Source organism: Bison bison, unplaced genomic scaffold (assembly GCF_000754665.1).
Source record: "Bison bison bison isolate TAMUID 2011002044 unplaced genomic scaffold, Bison_UMD1.0 scf7180017864149, whole genome shotgun sequence".
In the NCBI taxonomy this organism is placed as follows: Eukaryota; Metazoa; Chordata; class Mammalia; order Artiodactyla; family Bovidae; genus Bison; species Bison bison.
In genome coordinates, this window is record NW_011494721.1 from 2,683,496 (window position 1) to 2,706,540 (window position 23,045).

The 23,045-nt window shown below is 33.5% G+C and overlaps 1 protein-coding gene across 1 annotated transcript in view; it reads right to left on the reverse strand.

Annotated features, from left to right (window-relative positions):
- Positions 1 to 23,045, reverse strand: part of SI (sucrase-isomaltase (alpha-glucosidase)) — a 115,546-nt gene that overhangs the window by 62,071 nt on the left and 30,430 nt on the right. The window contains exons 16-24 of the mRNA XM_010840924.1: positions 20,183 to 20,299; positions 18,136 to 18,290; positions 17,092 to 17,176; positions 16,143 to 16,199; positions 15,319 to 15,443; positions 13,387 to 13,475; positions 10,153 to 10,202; positions 8,896 to 9,066; positions 762 to 917 (exon numbers count right to left, since the gene is read on the reverse strand). Of these exons, the coding sequence (XP_010839226.1) occupies positions 762 to 917; positions 8,896 to 9,066; positions 10,153 to 10,202; positions 13,387 to 13,475; positions 15,319 to 15,443; positions 16,143 to 16,199; positions 17,092 to 17,176; positions 18,136 to 18,290; positions 20,183 to 20,299 (1,005 nt within the window). The remainder of the gene's footprint in view (positions 1 to 761; positions 918 to 8,895; positions 9,067 to 10,152; positions 10,203 to 13,386; positions 13,476 to 15,318; positions 15,444 to 16,142; positions 16,200 to 17,091; positions 17,177 to 18,135; positions 18,291 to 20,182; positions 20,300 to 23,045) is intronic.

Consider the following 23,045-nt stretch of genomic DNA (forward strand, 5'->3'; position numbering starts at 1 on the left):
TCTGAGATTATTGATATTTCTCCCAGCAGTCTTGACTCCAGTTTGTGCTTCTTCCAGTCCAGCATTTGTCATGATGTACTCTGCATAGAAGTTAAATAAGCAGGGTGACAATATACAGCCTTGATGAACTCCTTTTCCTATTTGGAACCAGTCTGTTGTTCCATGTCCAGTTCTAACTGTTGCTTCCTGATCTGCATACAAATTTCTCAAGAGGCAGGTCAGGTGGTCTTGTATTCCCATCTCTTGAAGAATTTTCCAGTTTATTGTGATCCACACAGTCAAAGGCTTTGGCATAGTCAATAAAGCAGAATAAATGTTTTTCTGGAACTCTCTTGCTTTTTCCATGATTCAGCGGATGTTGGCAATTTGATCTCTGGTTCCTCTGGCTTTTCTAAAACCAGCTTGAACATCAGGAAGTTCACGGTTCACATATTGCTGAAGCCTGGCTTGGAGAATTTTGAGCATTACTTTACTAGCGTGTGAGATGAGTGCAATTGTGCAGTAGTTTGAGCATTCTTTGGCATTGCCTTTCTTTGGGATTGGAATGAAAACTGAGCTTTACATTTAGCATAGCATGTACTAAACCATGTCTTTGGAGAAGTAATTAAGATAAATTACCTATTAGAAGTTTAATTTCAAATTTCAAATGCTTCTCTAGATGAAGTTAGTTTGTATGCTGTAGACTTAAAATTGTAATATGTACAGTTTACATTGAAATGCTTATGTGAAATCCATTCATGAATAATTAAAAATCTTATTACCGTTTGCCATAAGCAGCCACGTTCTTCGCAGCGTTCTTTAGTTGCAGTGTTTGAATCTGGATAACAAGTAAACTTTTCAACTTCCAAGAAAGTTTGATCCCATTGAACAGTAAAGTTTCCTCCAAGGTTAAATGTCAGATTGTGAATTAGTAGAATCTTTGGGGACAAAGAAAACAGTGAAAAGTATTTCTGACCATTGGATAATTCAAAAATAGTTAGCATTTATAAAATGCAGCAACCCATCAGCAATTCTTAAAATCGAATCTTAATAATTTTAATGCAATACTAAAAAAAAAAGAATAGATAGGAGAAAACATGTCATCCCACTGGAAAAGCTAGAACCTCAAGACAGGAAAACTATGAGAAATTACAGAATACTGATGAAAAACATCTTTAAATCCAGACATGAGTTTACTTCTCAGTTCTGCCAATAAATGCTCATGAGTCTAAGGAAACACCTATCTTGTTTTAGCTTCAATTTCCTGCCTCTGTAAAATTAGATTAACAGATAAATAATATGTGAAATTTAAAACACATACAATGCTTGGGGCACAAGGCTTAGAATATCAGGTATGAAATAAATATTAATTTCTTCAATGAAGACAATGTTGACACTGGTTGATGTGGAGGCTTCCTGAGTCAAATCCACTGCTAACAATATTTGAGGTACAAATTAGGAAATGATATGGCAATACACAAAAAGAAAAAAATGAGAGGAGAGTGTTTTATGTGTGTATATATATATATATATATATAGTGTATTGAAGTGTATACACACACATATATATACAAATATATATATGTGTGTGTGTGTGTGTGTGTGTGTATGTATAGACAGATAGATAGATAGACATATGAGCTTTCTAGGTGTGCTTCTGATTAAGAACCTGCCTGCCAATTCAGGAGACATAAGAGATGTGGGTTTGACCCCTGGGTAGGGAAGATCCCCTGAAGCAGGAAAAAGAAACACACTCCAGTATTCTTGCCTGGAGAATCCCATGGAGAGAGGAGGCTGGAGGGTTACAGTCTATAGGGTCTCAAAGAGTTGGACATGACTGAAGCGACACAGTAGGCATACATACACATATATGCATATCCACAATATATGTATGGGCTTCTCTGCTGGCTAAGTAAAGAATCCACCTGCAATGCAGGAGACTTGGGAGTTGATCTTTCAGTTGGGAATATCCCCTGGAGGAGGGCATGGCAACCCATTCCAGTATTCTTACCTGGAGAATCCCCATAGACAGAGGAACCTGATAGGCTATGGTCCATTTTGTAGCAAAGAGTTGGACATAACTGATCAACTAAGCACACGCAACATATACATATGTATACAGAATATATCAGTTCAGTTCAGTTCATTTCAGTCGCTCAGTCGTGTCCGACTCTTTGCGACCCCATGAATCACAGCACATCAGGCCTCCCTGTCCATCACCAACTTCTGGAGTTCACTCAAACTCATGTCCATCGAGTCAGTGATGCGATCCAGCCATCTCATCCTCTGTGGTCCCCTTCACCTCCTTCCCCTAATCCCTTCCAGTATCAGGGTCTATTCCAATGAGTCAACTCTTCGCAACAGGTGGCCAAAGTATTGGAGTTTCAGCTTCAGCATCAGTCCTTCCAAAGAACACCCAGGACAGATCTTCTTGAGGATGGACTGGTTGGATCTCCTTGCAGTCCAAGGGACTCTCAAGAGTCTTCTCCAACACCACAGTTCAAAAGCATTAATTCTTCAGCACTCAGCTTTCTTCACAGTCCAACTATCTCACATCCATACATGACTACTGGAAAAACCATAGCCTTGACTAGACGGACCTTTGTTAGCAAAGTAATATCTCTGCTTTTCAATATGCTATCTAGGTTGGTCATAACTTTCCTTCCAAGGAGTAAGCGTCTTTTAATTTCATGGCTGCAATCACCATCTGCAGTGATTTTGGAGCCCAAAAAGATAAAGTCTGACACTGTTTCCACGTCTATCTGCCATGAAGTGATGGGATGCCATGATCTTAGTTTTTTGAATGCTGAGTTTTAAGCCAACTTTTTCACTCTCCTCTTTCACTTTTATCAAGAGGCTTTTTAGTTCCTCTTCAATTCCTGCCATAAGTAAGGGTGGCGTCATCTGCATATCTGAGGTTACTGATATTTCTCCCGGCAATCTTGATTCCAGCTTGTGCTTCTTCCAGCCCAGCGTTTCTCTCTGGATATAAGTTAAATAAGCAGGGTGACAATATACAGCCTTGACATACTCCTTTTCCTATTTGGAACAAGTCTGTTGTATACTGTTGCTTCCTGACCTGCATATAAGTTTCTCAAGAGGCAGGTCAGGTGGTCTGCTATTCCCATTTCTTGAAGAATTTTCCACAGTTTATTGTGGTCCACACAGTCAAAGACTTTGGCATAGTCAATAAAGCAGATATAAATGTTTTTCTGGAACTTGTTTGCTTTTTTGATGATCCAGAAGATGTTGGCAATTTGATTTCTGCTTCCTCTGCCTTATGTAATATCAGCTTGAACATCTGGAAGTTCACAGTTCACGTACTGCTGAAGCCTGGCTTGGAGAATTTTGAGCATTATTTTACTAGTGTGTGAGATGAGTGCAATCATGCAGTAGCTTGAGCATTCTTTGGCATTGCCTTTCTTTGGGATTGGAAAGAAAACTGACCTTTCCCAGTCCTGTGGCCACTGCTGAGTTTTCCAAATTTGCTGGCATGTTGAGTGCAACACTTTCACAGCATCATCTTTCAGGTTTTGAAAGAGCTCAATTGGAATTCCATCACCTCCACTAGCTTTGTTCATAGTGAAGCTTTCTAAGGCCCACTTGACTTCACATTCCAGGATGTCTGGCTCTAGGTCAGTGTTCACACCATCGTGATTATCTTGGTCTTGTACACTTTTTTGTACACTTCTTTTGTGTATTCTTGCCACATCTTCTTAATACCATCTGCTTCTGTTAGGTCCATACCATTTATGTCCTTTATCGAGCCCATCTTTGCATGAAATGTTCCCTTGGTATCTCTAATTTTCTTGAAGAGGTCTCTAATCTTTCCCATTCTGTTGTTTTCCTCTATTTCTTTGCATTGATTGCTGAGGAAGACTTTCCTATCTCTCCTTGCTATTCTTTGGAACTTTGCATTCAGATGCTTATATCTTTCCTTTTCTCCTTTGCTTTTTGCTTCTCTTCTCTTCACAGTTATTTGTAAGGCCTCCTCAGACAGGCATTTTGCTTTTTTGCATTTCTTTTACATGGGGATGGTCTTGATCCCTGTCTCCTGCACAATGTCACAAACCTCATTCCATAGCTCATCAGGCACTCTATCTATCAGATCTAGGCCCTTAAATCTATTTCTCACTTCCACTGTATAATCATAAGGGATTTGATTTAGGTCTTACCTGAATGGTCTAGTGGTTTTCCCTACTTTCTTCAATATAAGTCTGAATTTGGCAAAAGGATTTCATGATATGAGCCATAGTCAGCTCCTGGTCTTGTTTTTGCTGACTGTATAGAGCTTCTCCATCTTTGGCTGCAAAGAACATAATCAATTTTATTTCGATGTTGACCATCTGGTGATGTCCATGTGTAGAGTCTTCTCTTGTGTTGTTGGAAGAGGGTGTTTGCTATGACCAGTTCGTTTTCTTGGCAAAACTCTATTAGCCTTTGCCCTGCTTCATTCCATATTCCAGGGCCAAATTTGCCTGTTACCCCAGGTGTTTCTTGACTTCCAACTTTTGCATTCCAGTCCCCTATAATGAAAAGGACATCTTTTTTGCATGTTAGCTCTAAAAGGTCTTGTAGGTCTTCATAGAACCATTCAACTTCAGCTTCTTCAGTGTTACTGGTTGGGGCATAGACTTGGATTACCGTGATATTGACTGGTTTGCCTTGGAAACGAACAGAGATCCTTCTGTCATTTTTGAGATTGCATCCAAGTACTGCATTTTGGACTCTTTTGTTGACCATGATGGCTACTCCATTTCGTCTAAGGGATTCCTGCCCGCAGTAGTAGATATAATCATCATCTGAGTTAAATTCATCCATTTCAGTCCATTTTAGTTCTCTGATTCCTAGAATGTCAACGTTCACTCTTGCCGTCTCTTGTTTGACCACTACCAATTTGCCTTGATTCATGGACCTGACATTCCTGGTTCCTATGCAATATTGCTCTTTACAGCATTGGACCTTGCTTCTATCACCAGTCACATCCACAGCTGGGTATTGTTTTTGCTTTGGCTCCATCCCTTCATTCTTTCTGGAGTTATTTCTCCATTGATCTCCAGTAGTATATTGGGCACCTACCTACCCAGGGAGTTCCCCTTTCAGTATCCTATCATTTTGCCTTTTCATACTGTTCATGGGGTTCTCAAGGCAAGAGTACTGAAGTGGTTTGCCATTCCCTTCTCCAGTGGACCACATTCTTTCAGACCTCTCCACCATGACCTGCCCATCGTGGGTTGCCCCACACGGCATGGCTTAGTTTACAAATATAATAGTATATTGTAGTGTGTGTATATATATATGTGTGTGTGTATATATATATATATATATATATCAGAGAAGGCAATTGCAACCCACTCCAGTACTCTTGCCTGGAAAATCTGATGGGCGGAGGAGCCTGGTAGGTTGCAGTCCATGGGGTTGCTCAGAGTCGGACACAACTGAGTGACTTCACTTTCACTTTTCACTTTCACGCATTGGAGAAGGAAATGGCAATCTACTCCAGTGTTCTTGCATGGAGAATCCCAGGGACAGGAGCCTGGTGGGCTGCCGTCTATGGGGTCTCACAGAGTCGGACATGACTGAAGTGACTTAGCAGCATACATATATATATAATAGTATATTGGAGTGTATACTATTTATTCCATACACTATAATTTTCATTGTTGTTGTTGCTGTTTAGGCGTTTACTCATGTCCCAGTCTGAGGGACCCAAGGACTACAGCACACCAGACTTCCCTGTCCTTCACCATCTCCTGGAGCTTGTTCACACTCATGTCCTTTGAATCTGTAATGCCATCCAACTGTCTCATTCTTTGTCATCCCCTTCTCCTCCTGCCTTTTATCTTTCCCAGCATAAGGTCTTTCCAATGAGTCAGCTCTTTGCATCAGGTAGCCAGGAAATTCAGCTTCTGTACCAGTCCTTCCAGTGAATATTCATGGTTGATTTCCTTTAGGATTGACTGCTTGGATCTCCTTGCAATCCAAGAGACTCTCAAGAGTCTTCTTCAATACCACAATTCAAAAACATCAATTCTTCAACACTCAGTTTTCTTTATGACCCAACTCTCACATCCGTACATGACTACTGGAAAAATAATAGCTTTGACTACATAGACTTTTGTTGGCAAAGTAATGTCTCTGCTTCTTAATATGCTGTCTAGGTTTGTCATAGCTTTTCTTCCAAGGAGCAAGCATCCTTTGATGTCATAGCTGTAGTCACTGTCAGCATGATTTTAGAACCAAGAAAATAAAGTCTGTCACTGTTTCCATTGTTTCTCCATTTATATGCCTTAAAGTGACAGGACCAGATGTCATGATCTTAGTTTTTTGAATGTTGAGTTTTAAGCCAACTTTTTCACGCTCCTCCTTCATCTTCATTAAGAAGCTCTTTAGTTCTTCTGCACTTTTTGCCATAAGGGGGGTGTCATCTGCATATCTTGATTTATTGATATTTCTTTTTTCAATCTTGATTCCAGCTTGTTATTCATCCAACTTGGCATTTCACGTGATGTACTCTTCATGTAAGGTAAATAAGCAGGGTGACAATATACAACCTTGATGCACTCCTTTCCACATTTTGAATCAGTCTGTTGTTCCAGTTTGATTCTAACAGCTGCTTCTTGACCTGCATACAGATTTCTCAGGAGGCAGGTAAGATGGTCTGATATTCCCATCTCTTTAAGAATTCCCCACAGCTTGTGATCCACACAAAGGCTTTACTGTAGTGAATGAAACAAATTAGATGTTTTTCTAAAACTCTCTTGCTTTTTCCTTGATCCAATGGATGTTGGCAATTTGATCTCTGATTACTCTGCCTTTTCTAAATCCAGTCTATACATATGGTAATTCTCTGGTCATGTGCTGTTGAAGTGCAGCATGGAGAATTGTAGTTTGAACGTTCTTTGTCATTACCCTTCTTCCGGATTGGAATGAAAACTGACCTGTTCCAATCCTGTGGCCACTGCTGAGTTTTCCAAATTTTCTGGCATATTGAGTGCAGCACTTTCACAGCATTATCTTTTAAGATTTGAAATAGCTCAGCTGGAATTTCATCACCTCCACTAGCTTTGTTCCTAGTGGTGCTTTCTAAGACCCATTTGACTTATCACTCCACAATGTTTGGCTCCAGATGGATGAACACACCATTGATCTTATCTAGATCATTAAGAACTTTTTTGTATTGTTCTTCTGTGTATTCTTGCCACCTCTTCTTAATCTCTTCTGCTCTGTTAGCTCCATATCATTTCTGTCCTTTATTGTGCCCATCTTTGCATGAAATGCTTTTCTCCTTTGCCTTTCACTTCTTTCAGCTATTTGTAAGACCTCCTCAAACAACCATTTTACCTTTTTGAATTTCTTTTTATTGGGGATGGTTTTGATCACTGCCTCCTGTACAATGTTCTGACAAAATATGGTGCACTGGAGAAGGGAATGGCAAACCAAACCTTGCCTTGAGAATCCCATGAATGTTTTTTCATTGTTACAATATTACAAATTTTTGTTTGGTTACCGTTTATGACAGTGACAAAATTTACCACAATTTCATCTGTACAGTTTTTTTTTTTTTTTAATCCTTCATAGCTCTAATTTAGAAATAAAAAGTCATATAAAGATTAGAAGCTTAGAGGAATTAGAAAGATGTACTTCCAAGTGTCTTTGTAAATCTTTGTTGTTGTTTAATTGCTAAATAATATCCAACTCTTTTGTGACTTCATGGGCTATAGTCTGCCAGGCTCCTCTGTCTGTGGGATTTCCAGGCAAGAATACTACAGTGGGTTACCATTTCCTTCCAAAGGGAAACGTCCCAACCCAAGAATCAAACCCTTGTTCCCTGCACTGGCAGGAGTATTCTTTACTGCTGAGTCACCAAGTCCTCATAAATCTCTACATTAGCATAAAGCTAGAAATAAATATGAACTGGAATTGTAAAAAACATATAATAAAATGATTTTGTATTGTGCCCCCATATAATCTTTACTAGACTCATAAAATTCTCAATAAGCCTAAGTTGTTTAATTTATATTGGTGAGTTCTTATAGTCACAGGAATATATATTTTACAGTATATTTACTAAATAAAAAAACAATTAACCAATACATATTTTATGGAAATTCCTACATGGAAAACTCTGGGCTAGAGGGCTTAGGAGCTAGACAAAAACACTGCAAAATCATGTTTTATATGTTAATTTAGAATTTATGCTAACATTACTAATAATTAGGATTATAGAAATGGTAGGAAAGTAAATGCCAATAAAAATCACTTCTATGTTTTAAATTATTTTATCTAACATAATTAAGCAACATTATGACTAAATATTTCAGTTTACTTATGAGGAAGCTGAGATATTAATCTATTATTTAAATGCACAAACTGCAGGTCTAGAATTGAACCCAGTTCTGGTACTTCTTTACCCTCTCTAGTACATTTGTCAAAGGAGGAAAGAATGAGGATAAGAAAGGGCCCACTATAAGGGAAGAGTGTTAACAAAAATTTGAAAAAGAATATTGATACAAGATATGTTGAGGACAAAAAGAACTTATGAAAGGAGAAGTGGGAAAAACTGAAGAAATGAATTCAATCAATAACTTAATGAGTCTTAAATGAGAAGTTAAAACATTTACATTTTTTATTGTATGCAGTAGGTAAATTAGAGAAATGGAATAAAAAAATATTAGGAAGGCAGAGATAAGTGATATCTAAGAAAAAATTGAATAGAGAGGGAGTAGTATGAATTAACCTTATGGTTGATATCTCAATATAAATTGAAATGACCTAAAATGGGATATAGCCAGCAAAAGGAAAATAAAACTAGAAATGTAATGAATAAAAAAATCACAAAACCATGAGCCTGAATGATTATATGTTAAAAATGACAGAATATGACACTAAAATATTTTAAGAGATTGTATTTACCTGGTTGGAAGCATCATAACTGAAATTGTAATGAGCTCTCAATGGTTGATTATCTTCTATCACTGAAACTTCTGTAACAGTGTTTATCAACCCAAGGACCTTTATAGTCTCAAATGCTAAAGCAGTTCCTTCTGGGTACGATGAATGCATACATGTGATATCTAGCTTGTTCTGGAAAATATATATATCAAATAGATGGTCACTGGATACAAATCAGAAATAAAAATACAATTGTATTTATAACAATGGATTAAATCTTATAGTTATAAATATATATAAATTATATTCTGTTTACCAAATAAAGACAATTAACCAACACACATTTTTATGAAAATTGCTAAGTGAAAAACTCTGAACCCAAAGGGTGTAAGAATTAGATAAAATTCTAAGAAAATATTTTGAATCTCACATAATTTAGAATTCATTTACACTGATACCATTAATAATTATAACCAATCATCTATCCCTACATTTTCAATGGCCCTTCATGTTCAAGTACCCTATATAAATATACTTATTATAAAAAAATTACATATATATACTATTTATATATAATTTATATATATATACTATTTATATATAATTTTTATATATATAATAATTATATATAAGTATTTATATTTATATAAATATAAAAGTATATATATAATAATTATAAATATATAAGTATATGTTTATACTTATTGTAAAAAATTAAAATTTTTTTGTATATATGCCATAAAATTATTTTCAGAGATAAATTATGCATGATGCAAATCATGCATATCCCTTCTCATTCTAGGCTTAATGTTGGTGAAGAATAACTTAGCTTTAACAAAAAAAAAATATATGAAGAAATCTAACTTCTACAAGAAGCATTGCTACTAATTATTCAAAATTTAACCTTGTGCAAAGCGTTTTCATTTTCACCCCAAATGCATGACAGTCACTGCTATGATTGGTATATTAAAACATTGTCAAATATGCTGAGATTATTTTCCTAAGATCTGCTTAAACAAGACATAGTGCATCAAGAAGTCTAATGATTTTGTGTACAAACTTCATCATCAGAAACTCATCTATTATATTGAACTATACTATTGTATTGAAACATAAAAATCTAAGGTAATTCATATACAATTTAATAATTTAAATTAAATGATTTTTTCCATTTCTTTCCATTGATCTTTGGAGAGAAATGCACTTTTCCAAGAAAAGGCACAATCTAGACATTAACAAGCTATTATATTTAACTATGTGTTCAAGGAGAATGCTTACATTAGAAACTGAAAATGTATATAAAATGTAGTTGCCCTTTTGGATGGTATCTGTAATGGGGGAAAAATAAGTTATCAGATCAAAATAATGTCAAATTTTTATTTTATTATTACAGTTAGACAACACAGGAACATTTTTTAAAATAAGTATTATTTATTAAGCAAATTAAATAAATTCTTTTCATTAAACTTCTTAATTATCTTTAAATAAAATAACTTTGGTAGTTTATTTTCCCAGGAAGTAAAGGTAATAAATGCATCTTTGCCCAGTTTGATTTTTCAGACCAGTAAAATCATTCTAGAAATTCAGAGAATGCAAACTTGTAGCAAAATATATACAATTATAACTATTGTTTTGAATAATATTTTATCTCTCTCTAATAAACTGTGTAACAAGAAGTTTATCTTGGGAAGACATGGGACACCGCAATATTGTTTTGCATCTTTCAATTTTTTTTTCATTATCTAAAGGACTGAATGTGGAGACATATTAAAGATTCATGTACACTTTAATGAGAAAAAATGGAAGAAAATAATTATTTTCTGCATCATATATGAAACATAGCATTTTTATCAACATGTTTCTTTAACAGGAAACTATAGATTATAACTAAAATATTTGGGAGAAAATAGAGTGGAAAATATGAAGAGAATCCTAGGATTTATATAGACTACTTTGAGTAACATTAATTAACTTAAAATTTTAATCCTAGGGAATAAAATTAAAATCAGAATCTGAATTGAAGGTTATTTTGCTGTTTATGTATTTGATTATTCAGAAAATTCTGATTTTAACTTTTCAACACACTTAAGTATATAGTCATCATATTAGATGACTGATTAAATCATAACTCCATATTTTAACCATCTTATATGAAGTAAGAGAAGGAAATGGCAGCCCACTCCAGTGTTCTTGCCTGGAGAATCCCAGGGATGGGGGAGCCTGGTGGGCTGCCGTCTATGGGGTCGCACAGAGTCGGACACGACTGAAGTGACTTAGCATAGCATAGCATATGAAGTAAATTATCAATATAGTTTTTAATAATTTATTTATTTATTATTGAGGGATAATTGCTTTACAGAATTTTGCTGTTTTCTGTCAAACCTCAACATGAATCAGCCATAGGTAAATTTTTGCAAGTAGGAAAAATTAATGAACTTGGAAACAAATAATTTGAGAAATAAGAATAACCTTAAAGTCAAGTCTCACATGCTACCAATAGAGGTATTGTCTCAACAAAATTCTTTACCTGATGATTATGAACGGTTTATTAATGTTTCTGCTGAAATCCACTCTTACTGAATTTCTATGTAATAAGTGTTTGGAATCTATACTCAGGTCAGAGCTAACCTTAGTATGCTTAGACTCTAACATATTGAGTGAGAAAGAGAAGTCTGGTGTGCTGAAGTAGAATGAAAAATGGAGAGCAGTAAGGAAAGATTTGTGTGAGAGTGCATGTGTGCATGTGTGTGTATGTAAAATCTACAGGACATGGTGAGTACTCTGGATGTTGGTAAAGACTGTGGCTCCTGAATATAATGGTGAATTGTTAGAGGGTTTTGAGCAAAGAGGTGAGCAGAAAGAGATAATTTGAATCATCTTCTAAAGGGCTTACTCTATCTGCCAGTTGGTAAAGAGAATGTAAAAAGGGGCGGCTGACAAGAGCCATCAACCTATAGACTGATTAGGGAGCTATTGCAGTAATTAGAATGAAAAGTAGTGATGATAACAATGGTCGAGTTGATAAGATTCCTAGATCAAGATGGAACCAAAAGAGATTCCTAGATAAGAGTGAACCGTAAAGTTGTTGGCATCTTGTAGAGATGAAGTTACCATCAACTGACAAGTGGAAGACAATGCATTTAATGGAGCAGATATACTGTGGTAATTTACATATTCACAGGCAGGTAAGACTTCAAAAAGAACAGAATTTTTTCAAAGATTCCATATTTTTCAAATTGTAAGAGAACACACCAATACATAGACTATTTCTTGGAGCTTAGTTAGAGATATTGGATGCTTCATATACTATAATAGGCTACCCAGGTGGCTCAGTGGTAAAGAAGCTGCCTGCTAATGCAGGAGACACAAGAGATGAAGGTTCCATCCCTGGGTTGGGAAAATCCCTTGGAGGAAGAAATGGCACCTCAGTATTCTTGCCTCAAAAATCCAGTGGGCAGAGGAGCCTCACGGGCTACAGTCCATGGGGTTGCAAAAGAGTCAGACATGACTGAGCACCCAGGCAGGCCATATACTATAAAACATCTGAGAAGTAGTGAGCTATAATAGAAGGTAAACTATAATTTTTATACACACATATATAAAACATATATCTAAGAGTCCTCTATTAAAAAATGAGATTAAAAAACCTTAAATTTATGAGTGTTTATAATTGACTAAGTAAATCCAAACAGATTAATTTTCAATAGCATAATTTAATATTAGAAAGAATGATTCTATTTTTATTCCCTTGATGTACTGAATTCTCAACTTTTGGGCTAATTAATTAGAAGACATTTAATAATTCAAATAAATAATGACATTTATATGGTAAAATCCTTATCTCAAATAATTTGACATTAAATATTTTTATTGAAGTATAGTTGATTTACAACACTTCAGGTAAAGTTATTCAGTTAAACATATTTATATATATACACATATGTATATTTCTTTTTTGGATTCTTTTCCATTACAGTTCATTAAAAGATACTGAATATAGTTTGCTGTGCTATATACTAGGTCCTGGTTGTTTATATATTTTATATATGGTATTGTGTATTTATTAATCTCAAATTACCAATTTATTCCTCCTTTCTACATTGAGTAAACTTTAATGTTGGTTTTCTTTTACAGTAATAAAATTTTAGTTTTAACCACTATAATCATCTAAGATAGTTGAAAATAGGATGCAATTTACACATCTGTGAACTTATTAACTACTTTAATTTTTATTCAATAATCTAATAAATAAAAGTATCTACACTTGTCAAAGATTTTTACAATAAACCAAGACAGAAAACTAAATGTTGCAATTAAATATACATAATTTAAATAGCAATGCTAAATTATATAAAGTTACCTAAACTCTTAAGATAGATAATAAAACAGAAATTAGAAATTTTAAAAAAAATTAAAACTTGTGACATTTTTAAATGAATGTAATTTCATAATAAAAGCAAAACTTCCCATCATCAAAATAAACATTTTAAAGCATATCACTTTGAAACTTACCTTTAGTTTCTCCATCATCCCAGAAAAAGTCTCCTTTTGCTGTGTTATTATCATTTAATGCAATTATAAGTCCTAGAGGGTTCTTTCGGCTGTTAAGTAAGTTTGGGTGTATTTATGAGTAAATATAAATTTATAATAGTAAAATATCCTATAAATAAATCCATTTCAACATGAGGATTTGTAGGATTTCTGCACAAAAAACATTGATATTAATAAAATTCATGTCTATTTTTATTAATAATTTATCAATGAGAAAAGTAATTTATATATTTGGAAAATAAATGAAAGAAATAAATACAATAAATATAGTATGGAACTTCTTGGAGGCTAAGACACCACCATCAAAATTGAAACAGTAAAATAATATTTCAATTCAAACAACAAAATTAAATATATCTTATGAAGTACCATATGTATTTGTCACAAATATATTAACCCTGAATTGCAATGCATCAAGGTTACAAAACAATGAAAAAAACTATAAAATAAACTTTTAAATGCCAAGTAGAATCTCTAATAATCATAAAAATGAAGCTAATTATACCATGTGAAATGAAATGTGGTTAATATTTTTTTAGTTGTATATTACTATTGGTTTCTAAACTTAAAATGAGGCTGTATAGTCCAGGTAACTGCTCTATACAGAATATATTCTTTCTAGCATACATTCATCAGAGCGTATGTTTCTCTCATTTGATACATCTCTAGAGTATAACTAATGATTTTGAGAACATAATCATGAAACATTGAGAATATGAAAATAATTCTAGGAAACAAACCTAATTACATGACTAACTAGTTTAATTCATTCACTCATAAATTTGTTCCTTCAACAAATATCTAGGGAAAACCAGGAGCTTATCCCATAGTAGGGCTTCCCTGATAGCTCAGTTGGTAAAGAATCTGCTTGCATTGCAGGAGACCCCGGTTCGATTCCTGGGTCGGGAAGATCCCCCAAGGCTACCCACTCCAGTATTCTGGCCTAGAAAATTCCATGGACTGTATAGTCCATGGGGTCACAAAGAGTCGGACACGACTGAGGGACTTTCACTTTCACTTTCTTTCACTTTCATTCCATAATAGGGTGACACTATTGGTATGTGAACTAAAGTGTGAAAAGTTGCATCCCTGCCTTCATGGAGTATATAGTTGAGGAGAACAGACATACTACATATAAGAACAAGTAAAAATATAATTACATATATTCTTAATGCTATGAAGAAAATACAGCAGGGTAAGGAACATAGAGTGACTATCTGTTGAGGTGTTGTAGAACATGGGGAAATGTGTAGATGCAATATGACACATTCTGTCCATATACCCAGAATGAATTTTGCAAGATGAAGTACCAGAATTTTCAAGTTTCTCCTTTTTTCTAAGTAGTTCTAAAATGTATTCTTACTGAACAACTTAATTTCTATATCATTCTTTACCTATACAGAAATATCTACCTCGTTTATTGACTTTAAACATTTTACCTGGAAAACAATCATTTTGACATTTATATATTGATGATACAAACAGGTAACAACTGACACTTTAATCAATTATATAACATTTAATATTTCACTATTTAGTAATAATCAGCAACTAATTTTAATTATATATATTCTTTACAGAAATAAGTCAGTACAGTTTTGACACAGGAGATAAAGTTCTAATCTAATTATGCTCATTTTTTTAATTAAAAGGTTGTTGTAATATATTAATACATAATTTGATTCTTTATTCTTTTTATAACTATGAAAGTTATATGTAAGAATCCCTTGCATTAAATATCTTCTGGTTAAAAAGCTAAATATCAATCATTGATTTTTTAATAAATATGTGAAACATTAAATATTAAATTATAGTTCAGATTTCAATTAATGCCTTTTGCAGAGTTGGACACGACCGAGCGACTGAACTGAACTGAACTGAACTGAATTTTACCTTGCTGTTGTAGTTACAGCAGGTTGTTGAAAGGGGATAATGTAACCGCCTCTAAGATGTAATCCTATTTTGTCTGCTGGAAGCTGCATATCAACACGTTGTTTTCTCCATGGCTTTTTTACACCCTAATATTTGGAAAATAAAAAGTAATTTCACAAGAATTACACATAAAATTTACACAGAGAAATAATTCTTATTATGAGCCATTCATGTCATTTTAGTGAATAGTAACATGTTGTTTCCTAACTTTTAAAGAAACTTCTTCAGTTTACTGAATAAATTTGGCTAAAAATAAATTCAGTTTAACAAAAAAAATCACCATAGAGAAATCCATTTCCTTTCCACAATAATTAATAATATTCTTAATTAGTCCTATTTTTATTCTTTGTTTTCGGTTAAAGTTAACCAGGTCTCTTGAAAGGATTAAAAAAAATCTTTCTTATAAAAAATAAAGGTTCTGCTTAGCAAATATAAGTGCACTGCAAAATACTTCCCTTTAAAATACACAATTTTTCTGGAAGAATATGTAAAATAGGAAAAGTATTAAAATAAGTTACCAATTCTTCTTAAAGTTACTCTTGACCTTTTACTTCCACAGTTTAAGATGGATAACTACACTGAAGAATATACTTCATATTAATCATGTGCAATGGAACATATACCTGCTCACATGTAAAAAAATATATACCTGTGCAGACTTTTATGCATTATTAAAATCTGAAGTTGTTATTTTTTAGAATAATAACAGAAATATTGTTAATTTCCCATGTATAAATGTTGGACAATATATACTTTTGAACTATTATTATATTAGGTTTACTTACAGTTTCAAAGTCATACCAAGTGGCATCAGGGATGTATGCACTCACTGTTTCTGCACCCTAAAATAAAGCAAAATAATGTATATGTGGAGAAGGAGATGGCAACCCATTCCAATATTCTTGCCTGGAAAATCCCATGGACAGAGAAACCTGGTGGGCTATAGATTCCATGGGGTTGCAAAGAGTCAGGCACAATTTAGCAATTAAACAACAACAATTTATATGTAGATATATATATTTTACTTCTATATGTAACAGAAAAGAGTCACATCAAATGTCGGATTTTCATAGTGAAGTGAAAAGCTTCCTTTGTATGTTACACTACAATATTTTCTATATATAACAAAAGGCTATTTTAATAGTTTTAGATACTTTCATAATATACAATATTCCAAAAGCAAATATGAAATAAATTTTAGTGGCAACTAAAAAAATGGATGCATATATTTGTATCATTATCATCTGCATGGTAAGCGTGAGTATGAACACATTCATTTCTATATATTTCCATGACATACCAACTTTTAAGTAATAGGCAAAATCCAAATATTTCATTCCACTATTTTTTCAACATTTTCATATGATCTATTGGCTTTCAAGTTCTCCTTTATTTACAGTATAGCACAATTTCAATGTCTATGACTACATGAATGACAGTTATTTGTTACTATTATAAGATTTGATATGTTTCATAAATAAAGCTTTCTTTTGTGGAAGAATACTAATTTTATACAATTTCTTCTCCCCAGTACATATTATATACTTGAAAAGCATAAATCTACTTAATATACTTATAACTTTTCAAAATTTCTTCTATGTTTTAGAATTTAATTAAACACTTATCAGTTTGAAGCATTCTACTGAGTAACATTTATTACCCAGATGTTTTGTAATTTAGTGTGGATTTGATTACACAAAATTCCCTTTAAAATTTATTAAAATTGTATCCTACCTGTCTCAATACAGGGGTTATAAGTAATGAGGGGCCCCATAAGAACTGAGTATCTTCAATCCAGCTATTAGTATCCTCATAAAACCTAAGAACAATGACAGTGTTTACAACATAAAGATAAAAAATGTTAATCCAAACATGTCAATTTATTATCTTTTAAGTTATTCCCTGGGAATAATCATTGTCTTTAATTTTGCTTGATATGTAAAATTGACTTTATAACGTCAAAACTGACTTAATATGTAATTTTGAATCTATAATTATTAATGCATCCTTATGGTACACCTGACACTCAAGAAAAATGAACATAGAAAGGAAAGTAGAAAGTGAAAAAAGGTGGGAAAGAGGAAATTACTTCATTTGGGACTCAAAAAAATAGTCTATCATATATGATAAATAAACAACTATAAAAATAAAAAGTATAATAAACTACTCTTCTGTTTAATTCATTTTTTCCCGTAAAATAGGTTCATGAACTATCAGAAATCCTTCATATTCTACTTTCCTCCTTTTTATACTTTTTCCTTATAAACTTCAATTTGACTTGGACTTGAAGGGATCTTTAGTCATTTCTTGAGGAACGACCTTGTTTTCATCAAGAGATACAAAGACAGGCACAATTCATTGTTTTATAACTATACTATATGTGATTTATATTTAGATAATTTTCACAATATGCATGATTATATTTTTAATATTTTCTTGTTTATTTACTGATATTTAATGTTTTATTTGATAAATAATATTAAATGATATTTAATATATGTTTAATATTATATATTTAATATTACTTACTGATATACTTTAATATATTCTACATATTTCTTTCCTTTTAAGTTCTATACAATTATCACATTTATAGATTGAACTTGTCCATTTCACCAAATTAATTATATTTACTATCATTTCACATTTCACCAAATAATTTACATAAATGTCAAGAAAAGCATCAGAAATCCACATGACATCTTGATCTACTCTTAATTTTTTATTATTTATCTGAATATAATTTGAAAGACTGAAATTCTTGAACATAGTACTCACTCATGAAGAAAAGGCCTTGCTACTGTTTCTCCAAACATATGGGCTTTATAAAATAGAGTATAAAGGAAAGGTAACAAGGCATAGCGAATATTCAAATAGTGTTTTGATGATTTAACCAAAAGAGAATCCTTTCCAAAAAATGCTGGATCCTGATGCTGTGGGATAAACAGAGAAATTGAAATAAGAAAGTTGGAATATGAATACAAATTGAAACATAAGCATTTAATCTATTTTTGAAAACCAAAATGTGTACTTTGTGGCATGCTTATAAAAAGTTGAGATGACCCCTATTTCATCACTGAAGTATATGAATTTCTAGTTTTTATGTTTTCATTTTGATATATATACTAATTAAACTTTATTTTAAAGTGGACATTTCCCTTTTGAATACACATTCTTGGAGAAGATAAAACATATTTTAACAAAGTATTCTTCATTTCTATTATTTGCGGTAGATTGGACTATTGGTCCCAATTTTCATGCCTCCTTGTACCCACAATTTCTGTTATATAACTCTTATTAGTATCTACCTCTAACAGTGGAATGCATTTCCCCACTATTTGACTTTGATATACTCTGACCAATGTAGTCTTAGGACACGGGACACCGTCAAGTAAGGGCTTGAAATGTGCTTGGATTGCCAAAGAATTTGCTGCCTTGCACCTTGTCACTGCTATTAGAACAATAAGCTCAAACAGTCTGCAAACCAAGGGACACAACGAACATAGCCATCTGGTCAGCCTTGTAGGCTTGCAACCAGCAAGAAGGACAGCCTTCTTGCTGAGCCTAAGCTAGCTCAGTTGACTCTTTCAGCCAAGCTGTAATGATGTAAGCAAACCTGCTTAGGTTTCCTCAAACCAGCTACTGCCTGCCTGGATACACCATAATGTTTACGCCAAAGCCACAGTTTCCTTTGGCTGCTTCCTGGAAATCAATGAGCTTGGTGGGATATATAAGACCCATGCCAAGGAGATACAGGTCTTTCCAGTGGTCAACTTTGCCTTGCGGACTCCCTATCGGATGAGTCAAAATTTCCGTTGAACTGGGCTGTAGGATATAACTCTTTATCAAACCTCCTTCTTTGCCTTCATCTGCTTTCAGATTTAGGCCTGAATTGTGATCTGAAGCTCTCTCCACTTTCTCCTTCTTCCTCTTCTTTATCCACCACAAGTATTTCAGCAATAAATTGCTAACGTTTCTAAGTCTGTCTTGGTGTCTGTTTTTTGGAGGACATAAATGAACACAAGTATAATTTAATTCACATGAGGATCTCCCAAGAACACAAATTTCTTGAAGCATCACTTAGGTGGATTAGGAAATAACGACTATCCAGTTTATACCTTTTACTTCTGTATTGTCATGCTTCCTTCCAGGCGGAGCTCTGAGTGGCTGTCCTTCTTCTCAAAGAGAATTAAGCCCCATTGTGTGTACGGTGAATAATTTCTTAACCAGTATGCACTTAATTGACTTAATGCTTTCACCTAATTTTCTCATTCCCTCTAAGACATATGCCTATGAGAGCCCATAGCTCAGGGTTGGTAGATTAACCTCCCACCAGTTCAGATGCATGTTTACAAAGTGTTAGTTTTATTTTTTCCCCACCTGTCATTACAGTTTTACTTATTAAAGAAAAATTATGGACCCAAACTACTTTGCAAGTGTCTTTAATTTCTTGGGTATCTTTAATAAAAGAAAAATGATAAATCCTTAAGAATATATTCTATTTATGAAAGAAAAGTTACCTGGAACTTATTATTAGAATGTAAGAATTCAGACTCAAAAAGCTTTGTCATTAACTTAAAATATTATAATTTCACACATGTGTACATGTGTTAGGCTTAAAATATTTCTGCGATACTGTCATGATTTCCTTATTTGATCATAGTTTTATATATAAAATACAGACCTTGAGATGAGGAGTTCCAACTCGTCTTTGTGAATTATACCACAAACTTTCAGACCAGATCTCTATACATATACATTTAAGTACATTGCTAAAAATAGGATTATGTTTTATTTCGAAACATGGAGAACAAGAGGCATTTACCTCATATCCATCAGCATTATGGTTTCTGGCATACGGATAAAAAGCTCCAAGTTGCATCCACCTTCTGCAAAGCTCTTCTGTGGTCTCAGCCACAAACCCACAGATATCTGCTCCAACCTAAATAACATATATATCTATTATTTATATTGTAAAAATTCTCAAATTTTCCCAGGGCATCACATTTATACAACTGATTAATCTGTACCAATTTATAGTCTTTGTTTTACTGTCTTACTACTCCTCCTTGGTCTAATTGATTTTGGATTTTTGCCACATACTTGCCTCTAATTCAATGTATAAAGCTGAAACTTAGTTATTAAAATGTGTGGCTTCTTAATCCAAAACTCACCACCTGTGATTTGACTTTCCCTATTTATATTGCTGTAGGAGTAAAAGAGTAAAAATATTGCCAGATGTATGATCACATATAATTGCACTTTTTGTCCCTCAAGAACTCTTCAGAAAAAATGACTACTTAACTATTCAGTATTTAATGTTTACAGGCATTTCTCTGTTTTTGTAAGTGATATATATGTATCTATGCTGCTGCTGTTAAGTCACTTCAGTCATGTCCGACTCTGTGCGACCCCATAGACGGCAGCCCACCAGGCTCCCCCGTCCCTGGGATTCTCCAGGCAAGAACACTGGAGTGGGTTGCCATTTCCTTCTCCAATGCGAGAAAGTGAAAAGTAAAAGTGAAGTCGCTCAGTCTGTCCGACTCCTAACGACCCCATGGACTGCAGCCCACCAGCCTCCTCCGTCCATGGGATTTTCCAGGCAAGAGTACTGGAGTGGGGTGCCATCGCCTTCTCCAATATGTATCTATAAATAATATATAATACTATTTTGCATTCTTACTAGCTTTACATAAATGACATGTATGTGTTATACGGCATCTCACTTCTCAAAGAATTATTTTTGTGAGATGCAATTAGGTTAATATGGCTGCAGTTCTCTATTGTATGGGATCCCATCACTATAAAATATGATTGTATGAAGTGTGTATATAAGCATCTTTGTGAATATATATGTATATAAGACTACGTTCCTGACTTATTGGAAAAGTATATTTTTTAAATCAAAACTAGTTGTAACTTGTCAGGTAACATTTAACAGGAGGATTCCTGCATTCTGTTTTCTATTTCTCGAGGATTCTTTGTTCCTTATCAGTTCCTATTCCAAGAATGAGTAGAGCTGCACACCATTCTCAGGACTGAGGTCATAGGATGAGACATACAGTGACTCTTTTCAGTGTCAGAAACCTTGTATGTATTAGACTATCCATACCGGGGCTATTGATAAAATTTCATCTTGTGTAATAGCTGAGTAATCACATAAGCTTGCATTTCTGCTAATAAAGCACTCTTGCTCCATCAGAGCTCAGGTCCCTGTCTTTCTTTCTTTCTTTCTTTCTTCCTCTCTCTTTCTCTCTTTCACTTTATCATCGACTCTGGACCACCAGGTTCTGAGTCCATTAAAGGACCCCAACAGTAACTACTTATAGTGAGTACAGTCACAATACAGGAATGTTCCCACTTGCTTCATTTTCTTGCTGATTTCTGATATTTTCAGGTTTTTAATTTTTATCACCTTATATATTAATGCATTTCATCAAAGTTTTTACTTGTATGGCTCTTATTACTAGGAAAGTTGAGAATTTTTTCACGTTTTTTTTAGTCCATATGTATTTCTCTTTCTATAGAATTGCTTGACATGTCCTTTGCTGATTTTTCTACTCTCTTACCTTTTACAGATTTATAGTAGGTTATTTAAATTAAATATTACTCATTTATTACTTATATGAATTGACTATATAATTTTCCAGTAGTAGGAAACATTTTATTTTAATTTTTAAAATAGACATTAGATGAACAGAAATTTTCATTTTGTAACCAAATGTGTTTCTTTATTAGTTGTGCCTCTGTGCTCTGTTTAAGAAATTCAACTCCTAACCTTACATCATAAAGTTACTCACTTATATTTTCTTCTATGATGCTTAAAGTTTACTTTTCACACATAGGTTGTGTATTATTTGAGACAGAGAGTAATTTTATTTTATATTTTAAATGGATGATCAATTGTCCATATGAATGGTTGATACTTTATTTACTGAGCTGCAGTGATAGTACTACCATTAAACAAATTTCTATTAATATATGGACCCATATCCTATTTTGAAATATTAATTTATCTGATCATTCACAGTTAAGTATCATTGCATTATATTATTATTTTAGCTGATAGGGCAAAATCCATGTGCTCTTTTCTATGTCTTTGAAGTGTATTGTCTTCCACATGAAGTTTAGAGTAACTTTATATGTTCTTCAAGTTCTCTTTATAGTTTAAAATAGAATGTCACTGAATTAGATAACAGTTTTGGGAGAAAGCCTATTTCTATGAGACTCCTTATCTATAAATATGGTGTATCTTTAATTTACTAAGTTACTACAATTTCTCTCAAAAAGTCCCACACTTAGCTTGAATACTTACTCCTGGTTATTGCTTATTAGTTAGTTGCTATACCATACATAACATCCTATCTTGGAATACGTTGTAACATTGCTTATTTTTTCTTTTTTTTGTACAAAACTTGCCATATATTGATCTATTTTATTCAAAATTTCAGAGTCACCTTTTTATTTTGACATTTGTTTCTCTAGAGACATTGCTTTCATGGCATTCATCTCTTATTTTCATTACATTTCATTGTTTTCTTTTTCTTAATTCACATACTTCACTAATTAATGTTCAAAACTTCTTTGTTCATAATCTAAGCATTTAAGGCTAAAAATTTTCTTCTAAATACCAATTTGTCTGATGTCCCAAATTTCTGATATGAAGTACAATTGTTTGCATTCAATTC